General features: G+C 57.2%; 5 protein-coding genes across 5 annotated transcripts; 3 read left to right on the plus strand and 2 right to left on the minus strand.

The window, feature by feature from the left end:
* Positions 1-1,048: 1,048 nt before the first annotated feature.
* HRG_04001 (RNA polymerases m/15 kd subunit domain-containing protein) lies at positions 1,049-1,756 on the plus strand (the record flags this gene model as incomplete). The annotated part of the gene is made up of 1 exon (XM_044862472.1): positions 1,049-1,756. The coding sequence occupies one exon, from the start codon at positions 1,049-1,051 to the stop codon at positions 1,754-1,756; it is 708 nt and encodes a 235-aa protein (XP_044723498.1).
* A 1,097-nt stretch (positions 1,757-2,853) lies between these two features.
* Positions 2,854-3,393, minus strand: HRG_04002 (ribosomal protein l14p/L23e domain-containing protein; the record flags this gene model as incomplete). Its single annotated transcript, XM_044862473.1, has 3 exons — positions 2,854-3,149; positions 3,218-3,302; positions 3,379-3,393. 3 exons carry the CDS (start codon positions 3,391-3,393, stop codon positions 2,854-2,856), a joined length of 396 nt encoding a protein of 131 aa, XP_044723499.1.
* A 996-nt stretch (positions 3,394-4,389) lies between these two features.
* On the plus strand, positions 4,390-6,549 carry HRG_04003 (SET domain-containing protein; the record flags this gene model as incomplete). Its single annotated transcript, XM_044862474.1, has 3 exons — positions 4,390-4,491; positions 4,549-5,745; positions 5,803-6,549. 3 exons carry the CDS (start codon positions 4,390-4,392, stop codon positions 6,547-6,549), a joined length of 2,046 nt encoding a protein of 681 aa, XP_044723500.1.
* Positions 6,550-7,934: 1,385 nt separating this feature from the next.
* Positions 7,935-8,285, plus strand: HRG_04004 (uncharacterized protein; the record flags this gene model as incomplete). The annotated part of the gene is made up of 1 exon (XM_044862475.1): positions 7,935-8,285. The coding sequence occupies one exon, from the start codon at positions 7,935-7,937 to the stop codon at positions 8,283-8,285; it is 351 nt and encodes a 116-aa protein (XP_044723501.1).
* Positions 8,286-14,739: 6,454 nt separating this feature from the next.
* Positions 14,740-16,351, minus strand: HRG_04005 (major facilitator superfamily domain-containing protein; the record flags this gene model as incomplete). Its single annotated transcript, XM_044862476.1, has 3 exons — positions 14,740-15,920; positions 16,000-16,059; positions 16,117-16,351. 3 exons carry the CDS (start codon positions 16,349-16,351, stop codon positions 14,740-14,742), a joined length of 1,476 nt encoding a protein of 491 aa, XP_044723502.1.
* Positions 16,352-16,464: the final 113 nt, after the last annotated feature.

Raw genomic sequence — 16,464 nt, forward strand, 5'->3', positions numbered from 1 at the left:
TACCGCATCGCCGTGAATCTCCACTAATCTCCACGAAGGGGAGACCAGCAAAGAGTCGTCGGCTGGATGGCTGGGCAGGGCGACGGCAACATAAGCCGAGTGGTCAGAAGCACCCAGGTGATGGATTGGTCCATGCAGGCTGTGCTGGGAGGGAGGGCCAAACTGTATCAGGCACCACGGGGCGTCTGCGGCCCTGATAGGATGATGCGGGCAAGGAGGCATTCCAGCCCTCTCGCATCGGGAGGTGCTCCACGGGCTGTGAATAGTGGCCTCAGCGATTTATTAATGTGAGTCACATGGCCTCTTTTCTCGCTTCCCGTGACGGATAATCACCAGGATTCGTCACCGGCAAGGGACGCGCAGCTTGATCAGCAACTGATGTGACCTTTGATGAGACTGCCGAAACATCAGCGTCGAGCTTGGTGACTGTCCTCGAAAGAAACGGCTTACTGGCGTTTTTCGGGCGCGTCGCAGCAGCCAGCGAAGCACCCGGCACTGCTGTACCAGCGCTACCGGCCAGTGTCCAGCGGTCGTTGAAGGGTGGCGAGAGGTGCCGCCGCCCCACTCGGCAGCACCGCTTTTTTCCCTTAATCCCCACGCCGCCCAAAGATTCCCGCCCTTCGACTCTTCCACCTCCATCAAAAGCGTCCGCCACCAAACAACGCAGAGGCTCGTGAGCCATTGCCGTTATCCCTCTTCCCCTTTGAGAGCCCTCCTCAGCTCTTTTCTCGCCATCACATCCTTCATCGACCGCGCACCGCTCCTCAACGGTATCCCGCTTCCACCAAAACCTCGACAGGCCAGGCCGCTGCCGATCCCCCGGAGTGGACAAGTTCTTCAGCACCACCAAGAACATCAGACCCCGTTTCCCTTTGTTTCCTTTTCGCCAACTTGCAAGAGCAGCAACCTGCTACCCCTCCCAAGCGACCGCAACACGACGGTTCGAGAACCACGAACTGAATCATCCCTCCGTTCTCGACCAAAGCGCCCAAACTCAGACAACTGAGCAAGTAGACAAGAGAGACTGAATAAAGAGATCACGACAGCCATGGCGACCCCCCAGTCGACTACCTCGCAGGACGACACGTCGGGCCCCAAGAAGCTGGAGCAAATAACATTTCGCTTCTGCTCTGAATGCTCCAACATGCTCTATCCCAAGGAGGACGAGGATGCTCACAAGCTTCAGTTCACCTGCCGAACTTGCCAGTACACCGAGGAGGCCGCATCTACCTGCGTCTTCCGCAACGTGCTCAACAACTCGGCCGGCGAGACTGCTGGCGTGACCCAAGACGTGGGCTCTGATCCAACGGTTAGTGAACTCCCGCCTGTTGTCTGCCTTCACTGCGGCACCGTCATCTCCTGCGCCTACTGCTCCCAACCCGCCACCTGCACGTCCCTCGTCAAGCCAGAGGACAAGCCCGACGGTGACTTGGGCATTGCGCACTTTGTTCTCGCACTCGCCGACCATGAGGATGCCGATCCCTTTGCCGAATATGACGAGGAGCTCGACACTGCCGATGGCGCCGCCGACGAAGGCTACGCTACCGCCGATTCGAACATGTTTGGGCCTGGCGACCAGCCTCGCGTCGCAGGCCACACCAGCATCGTCGAATGGCACGGGTTCTTTGGCCCCTCGAGCGATGGAAATACTGGCCACCCCTCGACCTCGGGCCACGCACTCGGCCAATCTCTCGACGGCCACATGCACGACGGCCGGGCTTTTTGGGGCAATGGCGCCATGGTCATCCACCTTTGAGTCCCGGCCTCCGCCCCGCCGCATGGCCATGATTTCGATTTCGACGTATGAACGACTACGACAAATATACTTTGCTGTAACATGACCTGACATCAGGGTCACCGGCCGTTAAGCCTTTGAGTGTCTGGACTGGACAAGGACGGAAAAAGCAGGAGGTCGAATCACCATGAGCCGCTTGTTCTACCTATTGCGTCACAACAGTTTTGCTTGGTCGCTTTGGAGCTGCTGGCTGACTCATCTCTGCTTTTTCATCTCTACAGCTCCCTCGGTCGAACAAGACGTGTCCTAGGTGTCAACACGAAGAGGCCGTCTTCTTCCAGTCTCAACAACGAAGCGCTGAAACTGGCATGGTAAGCCGCCTCCTCGCACGCAGAATATATTATCGAGGGCAATATTCTAGTCCCCTGGGTTCTTGGGCTTTGGGCAGTACGGGTCATTTGTGATGGGCAACATTCGCTAACTGGACGGGCGGCAAAGAAATTGTTTTATGTTTGCTGCGAATGCGGCCACATTTTCGATTGAACGGTTTACTACCATCCGCCCCACGACGTCCAACGAGGGTCTTCAGACATCGTGGTGGGCGTCACCAGCCGCGAGGTGGATAGGGGATTTTCTTTTGCATTCAGATACTATTCTCATGTATTTTTAGAGGCGTCTAAGGAAGGATTGCGGACCCCGGGATTCGGACCAGGCGTACGGCACCCTCGGCACGGCAGGTCAGCGTCTCTCATACACCCTTGGCAGCCGCCGGCAGCCTGAGGCGAGTTGAAGACGCGTGGGTTCAAGCCGCAGGGCACAAAATGAATACTCAATGATGAAAACTTTCAAAATCATCAACCCTTTTTGTGACACACTCCATAACTATCGTTCACGTGTAACTACGTTCGTCATTGACTGGTGGAGCCTCCGTCAACCGACGGAAAGGGAAGCCTCTTTGCCCCTTTCTATAAACGCCTCGCAAATGCTTGTGGTGTCCGTAAAAGTACACGCGACATGAGGCTGTTCCATGCCCCTCATCCCGTAGCGTGACTGTTGACCAGTATCCTCGCCTGCGACGTACCATCTTTGTAGCCCCATGAGATATAGAAAAAAGACGCTCAGGCCTGCATGGGAGCCATGGACAGGATCCTGCTCCACTTCTTGCGCCTAAGCTCGGCACCGACGACGCCGTTGATGCGGGAGCCGACGGGGTCGCCGTTCTTGTTGAGCAGGACGCAGGCGTTGTCGTCGAAGCGGGCGACGGAGCCGTCGCGGCGCTGCGAGGGGTACCGAGTGCGGACAATGACGGCGTGGCGGATGTCGCCGCGCTTGACCTTGTTGGCGGCGGAGAGGCCGGCCATGCCTCCGGAGGCGGAGCCGCGCTGTTCCTGGACGACGACGACGACGCGGTCACCTGTGCGCAGCGAGCGGTCAGTCAGGGACCATGGACTTTACAGGCAGTCTTTAAGGACGCGGGCATACCGATGCGGGCGGCACGCTTCTGGCCGATGACGAGGACACATTCGACGAGGGCGGCGCCCGAATTGTCGATGCAGTTGAGTATCGTCTGCGGGGGTCAGCCTGGATCTGAGCTCGACCATCTTCTTGTACGGCTTCAACCGAAAAGACCTTCGGGGGCAGACCTTGAGTTGAATCATTGTGGCGACACCGCCCGTGGGGTGGGAGCTGCAATGGACGGGGAGGCGGTGCTGATCCAAGTCAAGGTCGAAGCTATCGCATATGATTCTTTTCCCCGGCGACGGAGGGTCACGTGCCGCGTTTGGTGGGGGCAAGAGGACTCAAAGCGCGACTTGGTCCGCTGATGCCAATTAGGTATCCATTTTACGCGCTTTCTTTCAGCTAGGCCCGTGCATGTGTTTCATGCTGCCCATTATTGCAAACCATGTACGAAGCATGTGGTATAGGTAATTGATCTCGAGGTCCGTCACGTCTCATGGTGACGGGGGTTGGAGTTGGAGATTGGAGATGGGGTGGGTTAGGTAATCGCGCAGCTTTGGCCCGTCGCCCAGGTAGCGAGCGGGTGGCTGGGACCTCAACAAAGAGCAGCAGTTGTACGGATACAGTACGAGTGGTGTACCTTGAATCAACCACCACCTACCTGGTAGGTACCCTATTCTTCCTCTCCATCTCCCTCGAAAACCCCCTTTGTGATCAGACGACAATTGCTCCTCGCTCCCTTTTGACCCTTCTCTTGGCCTGTTGGACTGTCTTGCTTGCTCGTCTCGAGACGCTTCCGCTCATTGTCCCTGGCGATGCCCGATTAAGGTTTCAATTCTGTACCTAATTTTCATGCGTCGACTATTTTGGACGAGACCAACAGACCTTTGCTCCTCCTCCTCTTTGCTGCGGCTCCACTGCCCTCGATTCTGACACAGGCTACGCTCGGCCTTGGGCGGGAGACGGCGTTGGCGCTGAGGCCCGGGGAGCTAATCTCTCTCTTACCCAATCCCTTGTCCAGCCCCCAAGCGCTGAGTCGCTCTCCTGCAAACCAGGCGCCGTTTGATGAAGTGAACGAGGGCGGGCGGGGGCTAAACACCAGTCCGTTGGATTGTCGCATCGCTGAATCGCTGATTCCCCCAATTTCCTTGCTCTTGTCTCCCTTGTACGAGCGAACCTCTGCTGGCTGCTGAAAGATGCCCACCTCAAAGAGCGCATCGGCCGCCAAGAGACGGCGCCTGACGCTGGCTCAGCTCGCCGCTTACGACGACATCCTGACCGATGCCCTCGTCGACCATGTGAGTGCAAGCGGGACTGCCGCCGCCCGAGGACGCCCATTGACCGGTCGCGCATAGGTGTTTTACTGGACCAGCGTCCCCAAGAACCGCTCCTCCTACCACCCGTCCCGGGGCATTCGCGAACAGGTCATCGCCGGCATCATACAGCAAGAGGTGGTCGTCAACCGCAGCCTCGAGGCCGCCGAGCGCAAGCTGCTGGCCACCGATGGCCTCCGCCGATTCCACGACGGCCTCAAGACGGACCAGGAGCGCGACGACTTCCGCCGCCACCTGCTGCGCTATCTGCAAATCTACCTCCCCGACTGCCCGTGGGAGGTGGGCTCCACAAACAGATACACCATTGTCACCCACGAGGCATGCGTCACGGCGCGGCGGCCCATCCGGCGCAACGAGACGGTCCGATACCTGTCGGGCATCCAGGTCAACATCACCCCCGAAGAGGAAAAGGACATTGCCGTGCGCAAAAAGGACTTCAGCATCGTCGTCAGCTCCCGCAACAAGTGCACCAGCCTCTTCATGGGCCCCGCCCGCTTCGCCAACCACGACTGCGGCGCCAACGCCAGGCTCATGACCACGGGCCACGCCGGCATCGAGATCATCGCCACGCGCGCCATTGACCCCGGGGAGGAGATAACCGTGTCGTACGGGGAGAATTACTTTGGCGAGGACAACTGCGAATGCCTATGCCGCACGTGCGAGAAGAATTTGTGCAACGGCTGGACGCCCGAGCACGTCGCCGCACCCGCCGTCGAGGCCACCGTCGAGGGAGTGGACGAGGGCTTGGATGAAGAAAAGACGGAGAGCTATTCGCTGCGCCGCCGGCTCCGGGACGGCAGCAGCGCCGGCGCCGCCTCGTCGAGAACGCCGTCGGTGGCGCCACTCATCCGGCCGCGCATCTACAAGACGAGGATCAGGACCCCGAGACGGGGCCACGCCAAGGCATCGTGGTCGGCAGCGACGTCCCCGGCTCCGGACGCCGACAGCCCGAGAGGGCGAAAGCGCTCTGCCGGCGCCATGGTGACGCCGCCCGTGACACCGGCCAAAAGACTCAGGAGCCTGGCGGAAAGTCTGACCGCCCAAGGTGTCACCTCCAGCGGCAGTTCCTCCAGCGGCAGCGCATCTTCCATCAACGGCGACGCCATGGAAACGGACTTTACCTCGCCCGACAAGGAGACTCCCGAGCCGAGCGCCGAGAAGCCGATGGAGAGCGATGCCCCGCGTGCGATGAAGAGGGAAGAGAGCGATGCGGCTCACGTCGGCGCCTTGTCCAACGTGGACCACGTCTCGCTGGAGAGCGTTTGCGAATTGCAGTCCCCACCACTGTCGCAGGAGAGCGTGGCAAGCGCCTCGTCCGAAGCGGCCGTCGCACTCGCAACCACGCCCGTCGTCTCAGTCCCCCACTCGCCGCCGAGCGACAAGCCCACGGCACCTGCGCCCGTCGTCATAGTAAGCAGCATCGAGGCGGTCGATGAGGGCCAAGAAGCTCAAGCAACGGGCGAAGGGGAGCAGATAGTCCGACGCAGAAAGTACCAACGCCGCGTCTTCATCAAGCAGACGACGCCGCCGGCTCGAATGCGGACCCCTGGTGACTACGTGCTGACGCCCTTGTTGCTCTCCGAGCCCGAGATGGCATGGATCCAGTGCAGCAATTGCAGCGCCTACTTTGTGCAGCAAAACGCCTACTTTACCCGGTCATCGTGTCCGCGGTGCGAGCGGCACTCGAAGCTGTACGGCTACCTCTGGCCAAAGACGGACAAGGTCGGCCCGTCAGACAAGGAGGAGCGGGTGCTCGACCACCGGACCGTGCATCGATTCCTGGACTCGCACGAAGAGCGCAAGGCGAGGGGTCGCAAGTCGTTTGATCGGGATGGGACATGTGAGGCGGATCAGTCCGACGATGAGCCCCGTGGGCGCGACCCGGCGAGGGGCCCCGCGAGTTCTGCCAAACAAGCGGCAAGGAAGGGCCACAAGGCCAAGATGGAGCACGAGAGGGCAGATGGCGTGGCTCCGCGACGCAGCGGCCGGGCTAGGAGAACGAGCTGCAAGCTGGCGGAGTAGACTCGGATCGTCTTGTGAACGTGTGTGGAGGGAGGTGTCAAGAGCGGGATGAAAGACATAGACGATGGCTGATATTTTTGTCGAAGAGTGTGGTGTAATATATGCTCAGATATAGACGAGGCAGCTGTCATTTACATAGCTAACTATTTCATCTGGCTTGTAGGCAGTTGGCCATGGCTCCAGAATACAGACTTTTGTTCTCATGCCGTGTTAAAGTGTGACTATTGCTGAGCTTCCGAGTGAAAGATGAGAAGACGGCTGTGGCCGGCATCAAGGTTAAATTCGTGCATATCCAGAGTCCAACTGAACCTTGACGGCAGCGCCTCTGCCCTCTCTTCCCTCGCCCTCATCTTCCAAGTTACTTTACGTTGATTGAAATCTCAAGTTTTGACAGCTTTTGGACTGTATTGATGCCTATTGCCTCCCGAAACCTGGTCCTTGGTCGCGCGTATAAATATCGTGCCAACCCGATGCCCTCGAACTCATTTCACTCTCGTTGGCACCCTCGGCCATGGGACGCAACATCGACTCCCGAGCACGGCCGTGGCTCGGCCTCAGAAACACACGCGACCCATCAGCCCCCCCCGGGATGAGTCCTCCACCATTGTCTCGGCGACGGCCTACGCGGCGGCCTCTTACAAGACGCCCTGGCAGTCGTGCACTTCCCCCAGCGCGCCGATCCGGAATCCCTAAAACTCTACGACCGGCGCGGCCACGCTCATCCGAAGAAGTGGGAGAACAAACAGCTGCCCAAGCAGCCCGAGGCCGACACTGCGGACCGGCTCAAGCGTCTCTGCTTGCAGCTAGGGGCATTTATCTATGACTATTTGCAGAAGGCGAACTCCTTACCGAGAGAGAGAGCCTTACCCCACGGCCGGGCCATGCGCTGGTCCTCTTCGACTCCCTTTTGAGGCGGAGAGACGGAGAATCTTCAAAGCCTTCCTCCGCTATGAGATTCTGTCCAGGGTCTTCCGCTCCTCGTCAGACGACGACGCCCCTGTTCTCGGCCCCGTGGACCGGCAGCCACAGCCGTCCCGTCTCCCGAGTTGCAGCTGGGAATGCTGGACCACTATGAGCGCAGGGCCTTGGCGCCGTGAGAGATTGAGAGCATCCAGTGCTTTTGGGAGTACGTACGCTGTCGCTATGGCGACGTCTTCGCTCGCTTTGTCCGCATACCGCGCTGGTTGCCCGATAGCTTCCACATTTTCGACCCCGACGTACAGTGTCTGCCCGACTACTATCCAAGCGAGGAAGAACCGCGTCCGTTACCTGGGGACAAGATGAACACCGACTTCCATGCGAGCTTATTCATGGAAGACCAGTTTAAACACTCGTTATGTATACATTGCTATGGCTGACTCAGTGCCGAGCAGTTCATCGACACCATGAGCCTCTGGGGAATCGACCGAGTCGAGCGTCTGCTCAAGTCCGGCACTGGCTACGTCGAGTGCTTTATCATCCTCAGGGTGGAAAGGATGGAAACCCTCGAGCCGAGACGGGGCGTAAGTCGGTTCGGCCAGAAAACCCCCTACTGGGACGAATCGGAGGGTGCCGTAAATGCTCTGTGGGCGAGGATGGACCCCACTAACCTGGCACAAGAAGAAGTTCTCGAGAACCTCTACCGCGCGCTCGTGTGCGTCAACCGCAACGGGCGGACCCTGTTCGACGACGAATCACGCTATCCCGTCACCTGCCGGCTCCCCACGCCGGCTGATTTGAGGAAATCCGAGTCTTGAGATGACTGGCTGTGTGCTCGCGAGGTAGGTAGGTAGGTATTCTCCAATTGATACATGGCGAAGCATTCGGAACCCCAGGGGCCGCCCTGGCCTAGGCCCAGGCTTGCCTCGTCGACAATGCTGCAAGCTTTTGGTGGCTTCCAACGTTGGCCATGTTCTTTCACATGCTCGAGTCCACCGTATCCCTGTCGCTCGGGCGCCTACGTATCGCCGGGCATCCGCATCAGACCATTCCTGTCAGAGCCGGCGATGCACATGGCACGTGGCTATAACGCCCCGGCGACTAGAAAGCGATATGACTTCGTTGACGCTCGCTGCGGCGCTTGTTGGAACGGGCGAGAGCGGGTGGCTGGTTCATTTCGCCTGATGTTTAGGCCCGCCTCGCAACGTCTGCACCAGCTCGTCTCGGCCAAAGGTGAAAGTCAGCAACTCGGGCATATTTCCATCGCTGCGGAGGATCTGCAGAATGCTTGGCCTTTACCTTGGCAAACGCAAGCGAGGAGCAACCCTCGCGAGCCGGGCCGTGTGATGGTATTACCAAACCAACACAGGCGAAAGTGGAACGCGCTCCGATGAAGGCTCCGACGAAGATGCCCACGTCCACCGGCGACGGCTTGAGTTCGGGGAGCCAATAGAGGCGCGGACCCCCGCGCCTTTAAAGTCGGCGCGGACGTCCGCGCCTGTTATGTAAGCCTGGCAGGCCATTTGGGCCGCCGCCAACTGCGCTCGCAGTCGGCCTCACCGATACAGCATGCTTGCTGCATACATATAGCTTCAATTAATTGCAAAGGAGGATATCCCTTAGGGTTCGAACCCATAGCCTTCCCTATTTGGTAGATTGACGTGACGCAAAGGGCGCCGCTGTTGCGTGGCAAGGAGGGTGCGCGGAAGTTCACCGCCTTAAATTGGCCAGCTACAGTGCTACACGCCGGTGCATGTCGGTGATCTCACGATCTGCCTCACATTTTCGCATCGCCGGCATCATCACCACTTATATATGTGAATAAAATGCCTGCTGTTCCTCTGAGTCTCTCTCGCAGTCAGCCCATATACCTGCAGTACCTCTTTCTCGTGAGAAAGGCTGCACCTGAATTTCCTCGGCCACCCGGGCATCTAATCGCTCTTCTTCTGCCTTATCCCAATCAAGGTATGCCATCATCTCTACCTTGGTCCATTGCCTCGAGCCGCAGCTCCTTGACATTTGCTTCCAGTCGAGGCACCAGTCATATTCAGTCTTGCTGTAGCGCAATGGCAAGCCCATTGCCTTTCGGTATGCCTGGTTGGTCTTGAGACTGCCGCGAGGCTGTGCTCTATACCAAGAGTCTCTTTCCTGACATACCTCTGATAGATGGCTCGTGGGTCATCATATAATAGATTCTCTGTAGTCTCTGTAGTCTCTGCAATTGCTGTAGAGACTGTAGAGACCGTAGTGACTGCAACTGTCATTTTCTCCATGACTGCTGCAGTCTGCGCAGTCTCTGGAACTGCTACCGTCTGTACAGTCTGTGCAGTCTGTGCAGTCCCTGCAATTGCTGCAGTCTCTGCAGTCTGTGCCGCCCGTGCCTCTGCCCGCTGCAGTATGTCGCTATAGCGTAAAGGACAATTGCGAGATGTCATGATGTGCCCTTGCTGGTGGCATTTGCTGCATGTAGGCGGCGCCTTTGGCCGTAGATCTGACTCTATGGCTTCAAATGCACTTGGCTCGCGCTGTGTGGATGACTGTGATATCCTTGATGCGGCGACAAGTTGGTCTAGTCGCCGACGAGGCTCTATGAGGACCTGACCAATCTCTTTGTTATCCCGTCGAAGGCGCCAATGTGTATGAAAATGTTGTAGCCGGAGGGGCAGATCTTCCACTATGAGAGACTGTAATGCGTGCGCACAAGGGAGACCGCGAGACTTGGTGAAGCTGCCTGTGCAAGATGGGGTGTTTTTCTCGTTGAGGCGCTTGTGTTGCTTTGCAACCTGTCGCAAGGCTTCGTGTGATACCCAGCCACGTACCGTGCTATATACGGTTCCAGAGAGCTCAATTGGCATCCGTATATGCTGCCTGGCTTGGTTGGCTTGTAGCTCGGCCAGTTGGTTGAGGAGAGCTTGCTTGATTGCCCTCGTTGCCTCGAAGAGGTCTAATGTTGACTTCTTAAGGTGACTCTTCAATAATGCGTGGATGCCTTCCACCCGGGAAGTAGCCACATTGCCGAAGTGAGCATATTGATCGACCCAGGCCTTGACGAGCTTTTCCTTATACGGGTCCAACCAGGTTTCCCGTATGTAGCTAACCTCCTTGACGTATCGTGGCACAAAGCGCTTCTCGAGCTCTTCAACTTGTTGATCAAATGTCTCCTCATCTTTCGAGCCCACGATTGAGTGCCAATACCCAAAGAACTCAGCCCACCTCTCATCACTATTAGAGTCCTCATCGTCACGGTCGAAAGCTGGTTTGCAATAGCTAAGCACCGCCTTATTCGCATGCCAGATGCAAAGCAGAGACTTGGACGCAGGAAAGCACCGGGAAATTGCGTTTATGCAGGCGAGGCAGCGATCTGTCAGGATAACCGATGGCTGGCGAATGTCATATAACTCGTATATCGATTGGAGTTGGTCCAGTGCCCAGATATAGTCATTTTCGTCTTCACCACTGAGGAAGGCAAAGGCAATACAGAATGACCGCTGACAGGCATCAACGCCGATCATATCGAGCAGTGGCATCTTATATTTGTTCGTCTTGTATGTGCAGTCTAGCAGTAGTAATTCTGGGTATGCGTTGAGGTATCCTAGAGACGCTGGGTGTGCGAATAAGACTGCTGTGACTCGGCCATCATGATCAAGCTGTATGCGGCTCTGGAACCCCTCGTTGTCAAGCTCATTGGCAAGGGCATGCATTGTGCTCTGGCCAGCAAGGAGCTCTCGTCTGCGCTGTGCGATACAGTTATATATGTCTTGCTGTGTCGCTCCTTGGGCAGTCTGAGAGCTCTGGCGCATATATGTCCGGATATCCTTTGGTGCTATGCCAGCGCTTGAGAGGTTCCCAATAGCTGACTGGTCAGTTGAGGAGAGGGCACGATGAGCTGGATGTGCTGTAATATGCAGACTGGGCTCATGGTTGTGGACCGACTTCTCCTCGCCTGGGCGATGCCTGACATACCAGTACGACTTATCAAGGCTCTCTTTCGCATTGATGGAAAACTGGCATCCAGTGATACGGGAGCTTGTAGACCGTTGCCGATCAGCTGGCTTCTGGTCCTTGCTTGTATGAGCCCCAAGTCTACCTCCACGATCGCAGGCAAATATGACTGTGCGTCTTCCGGACCGCGGGTCTCTCGTGGACTTGCCTGTGGTGAAGGCATAGCCTCTTGGAGCCGCCCACGCATTAATTGAGGCAGAAGAGACTCTCGCGAGTCGAACTGGCCCTCAGGAGGAAGGCAATCGTCAGGGAATTCAGTAAGCCCCATATTGGAATTATCTTGAAGAGCTAGCTGTAGTGCACGACAGTGAGCAGCTCTTTATACACAAAGGAAAGGAAACTCCTGCTTTGTGGACGTGGTGCAGAACCCTTGTAACCGAGGCCGCCTGCGAGGTTTAATGCAGCCTGCGTTTGAGCTTTGGCCTCAATGGGGTCCAAGCACCACGCATGCAGGCGCTCGACCTTAATATGCGGATTATAGCATCGCTTCCGCGGACAACTACTCTGAGCGCAGATGGTATGCTATATGAGGCTGGCTCTCTGTGCGACAGTTTGCCACATGCAATAGAAAAGGAGAGTACAGGTCAGGGGGCGGCCCGACTATCTTCCGCCTGGGCTTACATAACAGGCGCGGACGTCCGCGCCGACTTTAAAGGCGCGGGGGTCCGCGCCTCTATTGGCTCCCCTTGAGTTCGCCCATGCTGACTAAGGCCATCCCTTGGCTGTTCGGCAGAAATCAGGAGGTCATATAATAGATCACGTGCGCGGCAAAGTAACAGCCGCCCGAAGGCATCGAGGCGTGTGACTGTGGACGGTGGAACAGAACAAGGCCACCCACCAGAAGAGCCCAATTCCCCAAAAACATTTATGGTACGGGAAAAATTGCAAGTATCTCTGGACTGGTAGTGTGAAGGAGCCACTGGATCGTCACGCAGTGATCCGACTTCGAGCGAGGGCACAAGCTTTCCGGTGGAAGAATGGAATGAGTGCGTGGATAATTAGTCTTCATATTTATCGGCCCCATGACGTGGGAGCGTAGCATGTGTGCCTGGTCGAGCGATATTTCCAGTTTGATAAATACCTGCCAAGACTTTATAGAGAGTAGTTAAAAACAAAGGAAACAAGAGTGAATGAGGCGGGGATCGGAGCCCGCAACCTCACCTCTTCCCCTAACCAAGAAACCAAGAATCTGCTTGGACGCGGCGCGGGGCTGCTCAGGCTGCTGGCAACCAAGTAAGCCACTCCGCCGCCCCCGATAACATCGAACGGTATAGTTGCTTATAAAGGTAAAGGTAGGCTAATGCCCCTTCTTTGCGTCAGCCTTTTAGCGGTCGCGGTTTGAGGGGTGGTGGCCTTTCGTTAGACGAGGTGATCGGGGGCTGAGTAATGCTGCGCAAGCATCTCAACTTGGATGCAGTACGTGCGGACGGGCTGGCAAGGCTGCCACTGCGTCTACTTTGGCATTCGCCTTGGTTGCACGCGCGTGTTTCTGCGGGACGAGCTTGCAATGGTGTCCAGGCCGTGTTAATAGTGCATCGACATGTACTTGGCGCTTGGCCTACCTGCCTTCTTGGGGCTGTAAGCAGGCCATCATTGGCCAAGCATGCTGATTCCGCCGACGGCTTGGTACTGCGGCCCACACACAGCTGGACATACAGAGCCCCCCACATAACTTAAATAAATCGGCGGAAACCAACCGTGGTGAAAGACGAAGGCTTGACTGGTTGATTCAGAGCAAGATTGACCTGACCGACCGCCTATAATCTGCCACTCGATCGTGGCTGCCTGTACCGGCAGTGCCCCGCACCGCGTCCCGTGACTCCCGGCAGCTGCCAGGCAGGCAACATCACACCCTCACCGACTCCTCAGCCGAGCTTAGCCTCTTCATCTCCAGTCAACACACGACGCACCCTCAAAGAGTTTGCCCTGCCTTACGGGCTTGCCCCCCTGTGCACTACTCTGCGCCTAATCATGGCGTCCAACGTTCTTTGCGCCTACCCTGGCCTTGACGAGCTCTTGATGTACAAAATTCTTGCTGCTCGATGGACTTGGGTCTCCTTCCGCAACGTGCCTTCCCTTTGACTCTGCCCCGGAGGCGACTTGCTTGCCCAGGTAGGGACTCATTCTTCTCGCCGCTCTCCATTCGTCTTTCTTCTTCTTCATCACCTCAAAAAGAGACCAGTTCGCACACCCCCGCCCGAAACGTTTTCACGTACGCTTCTTCCTTCCTTCTACTTTACTGTATTATTCTAACTTCTCACCTGGTGCGGCGGCTACCGCCACGAGGTAGTCGTCTGCCTGACGAAGCGCGGCAGGGCGTGGCGGCCACGGCGCCCGAAACCAGCAACCTGAGCAGCACGGCGCCTCTCGCCCCAGTCGGCAGAGCCAGGATAGAACCTGCGCAGTCCAGAACTTTCCCTTGGACGAGAACTACGGCGCCGAGGGGTCAGCGCCTCACGCGGCCACCCACCCATAGCTAGGAACAGTCTGAGCTAGTTGTCAAGGTTAGTCGGTGACATGACAGGTGACAGATTGTCGCGGAGTTGGTGGTTTGCCGTCGAGACGAGCATGTGCCCTCGGTGTGTTGCAGGAGGGAGTAGCATCTGTGATGCAAACATACCTATGGAATGTGTCGTTGGTCGTTGAGGCTCTCAAAGTCCCCGGACATTGTGCCGTGGCCTCGGAGTCTTTCCACGCCGGCGACTACCAGCCCTTGGGGTTTGGGCGATGCGTTACAACGGATCAAATGAATGCGTGGCTGTCGTGACGCTCAAACTGCTCCGTTACCGAGGTAAGCCTCGGGTCGGCGTCATTGGTCACCACTGCCAAGGGCGCAGGGCTTGCAGCTGGTAATACGCGTCGCGGGAGCTGTTGTCAATGTGCCCGGGCTCTGGACACGTGTATCAAGAGCTGCGGAAACCCCGTGCTGGCTGCGCCGGAAGGAAGTGTCGGTTGGACAGGCGGTGCCTCACCATTGTCCCGAGTCTAAGAAGGGTTCAGACGTCCCGTGTGTGCTGCGGTCCTTGGCCAGCGTGCGCTTCACAGTAGGCGCCTGGAGGCCCTCGTACGTTTGGACCAGAACTTGACCAAGGTCTCGATGAGTCCCAAGACCAAGAGATGGACTAAGGAAAAGGCCGGAAAAGGATGGCGAAGAAAGGAAAGGGTAAGGAGCCTTGTTCCAACCAACGGAAGCCCGAGGAACGAGCTAAAGGCTCTGTTCGCAGTCAAGGACTGGGCCCGGTTCGCCGACCGGTGCAACCAAACCTCAACCTACTCACCGGTCCAGATGGCCTGCGTTATGGCTGCTGTACAGGTTAGAATCGCAAAACTCCATCCTACACTCTGCCACCCGGCACTAGCTTGTATGAAGCCGCCCATGACAGGCCCCAATATGGCACCGCATGAGAAGGCCATGTTATAGATTCCATATGCCAATGAGTATGGGACCGTCGTGGGGTCCTCAGAGTCTTGCTGAACAGACCAAGTGACTTCGGCCATTAAGGTGCCCATGACAAAGGTTGTCGACAGGCCAATCCCGGCCAGCAAGCCGCAGAGCATAATCTTATGCCTGAGAGTGTCTTCCGTGACAAAACGCAGGCATATAAGAAAGGGAGTTGCCGCCAAAAACCCCCCTGTTGCCAGCCACTTAGGGCCTATGCGGTCGGAAAGGGCTCCCACCAAGGGGCTGAGGAATGCTGGCAATGCCAGATTGAGGAAGACGAGCCCGGCGGCGGTGGGGCCCCAGCCAAAGGTGGACGAGACGAATAGAGGCAAGGTGCTGTCGAAAGAGGCGTGGATGCTTGCCTCGACAAGAGTCCCCCACAAGGCTGCGAGGAGGCGAGGGTTGCTGAGGAGAAGCATCAAGCCCCTCGCTCCGATGGAGCTCCTGGCATTGTTTTGAGTTGAAGTTGAGCCGCGAACGACGTAAGCTGGCTGTTTCCCTTGAGTAGAATCGTCGCTTTCCAAGGCACTGGCGCTGCTCTCGCCGACTGCCAGTCCAGTCAGTTCAGCGAGATCAGTCTCCCCGTGTGGTGTGCGTTCTGTTTCGACCCCAGGCCATCTCCTCGCATCCTTGGTCTCTATCACGAAGAGCCGAAGTATGATATCCACGGCAATGAAACCGAAGCACATTATAAAAACCGGATAGTAGCCTCCCTGTCCGACAACGATGCCGCCGAGGAGTGGAGAGATGGAGGTGCCCACGGTCTGTGCCGAGGCAATCCAACCAGTCGCCAAGCCGACCTTATTATTTTCGACCGAGTCAACGAGAAAGGCAAGACCGACGGTCCAGGTCAGGGCAGCCGACATGCCCTGCAGTATTCGACCCATCAACAGCATGGGGATGTTGACGCTGAAGCACAAGAGGAGAGTGGCGCCAAGGAGGAGCAGGAGACCAAAGACCATGAGCGCACGTTTATTGTTATACCGATCTGCCACATAGCCCCAGACGGCTATTGTAACGGTGTTAACATCTTATGCTCGTTGTTGAACTGCACGCGTGGCAAGCCGGCGAGCGTTGTGGCAACGTACGTGAAAAGGCCACGAGAGCGGCGGAAAAGACCGCAAGAGATACCGAAACCCAGTATTGGACTACAAGAAAGCGTTAGGCAAAGCTCTGGCTCTCGTTATTGTCAAATTCACTGCCACCTTTCCCCCCCTCAATGGCAATCCTATTGGGTAGCGCAAAGGGTATGACGAGAACGACGACGCCGTACAGGAAGACATCCTTTGCTGCCATGTCAGTGACTTGCACGCGCGGGGGGCGGGCAGGACGCACGGTGAAGATCGCAAATGCGACGGTCGTTACAATCAGCGCTGCTGAGGAACGCAGCTTCAGCAGAAAGGGCGCCTTGTCCGGCCGCAAAGGTAAGGCTCCAGACATACTCGAGGTTTCTGCTGATAAGTCTGTGTGCTTGGGTGAAGAAACGGGCGTGCTTCAGGGGCGTGATGGAACCGGTCGGCCTTTTGAGGCCCACACCTCCGGTTTCTTCGAGA

The sequence above is a fragment of the Hirsutella rhossiliensis genome (genome assembly GCF_020360975.1).
Source record: "Hirsutella rhossiliensis strain HR02 chromosome Unknown scaffold00003, whole genome shotgun sequence".
NCBI lineage: Eukaryota > Fungi > Ascomycota > Sordariomycetes > Hypocreales > Ophiocordycipitaceae > Hirsutella > Hirsutella rhossiliensis.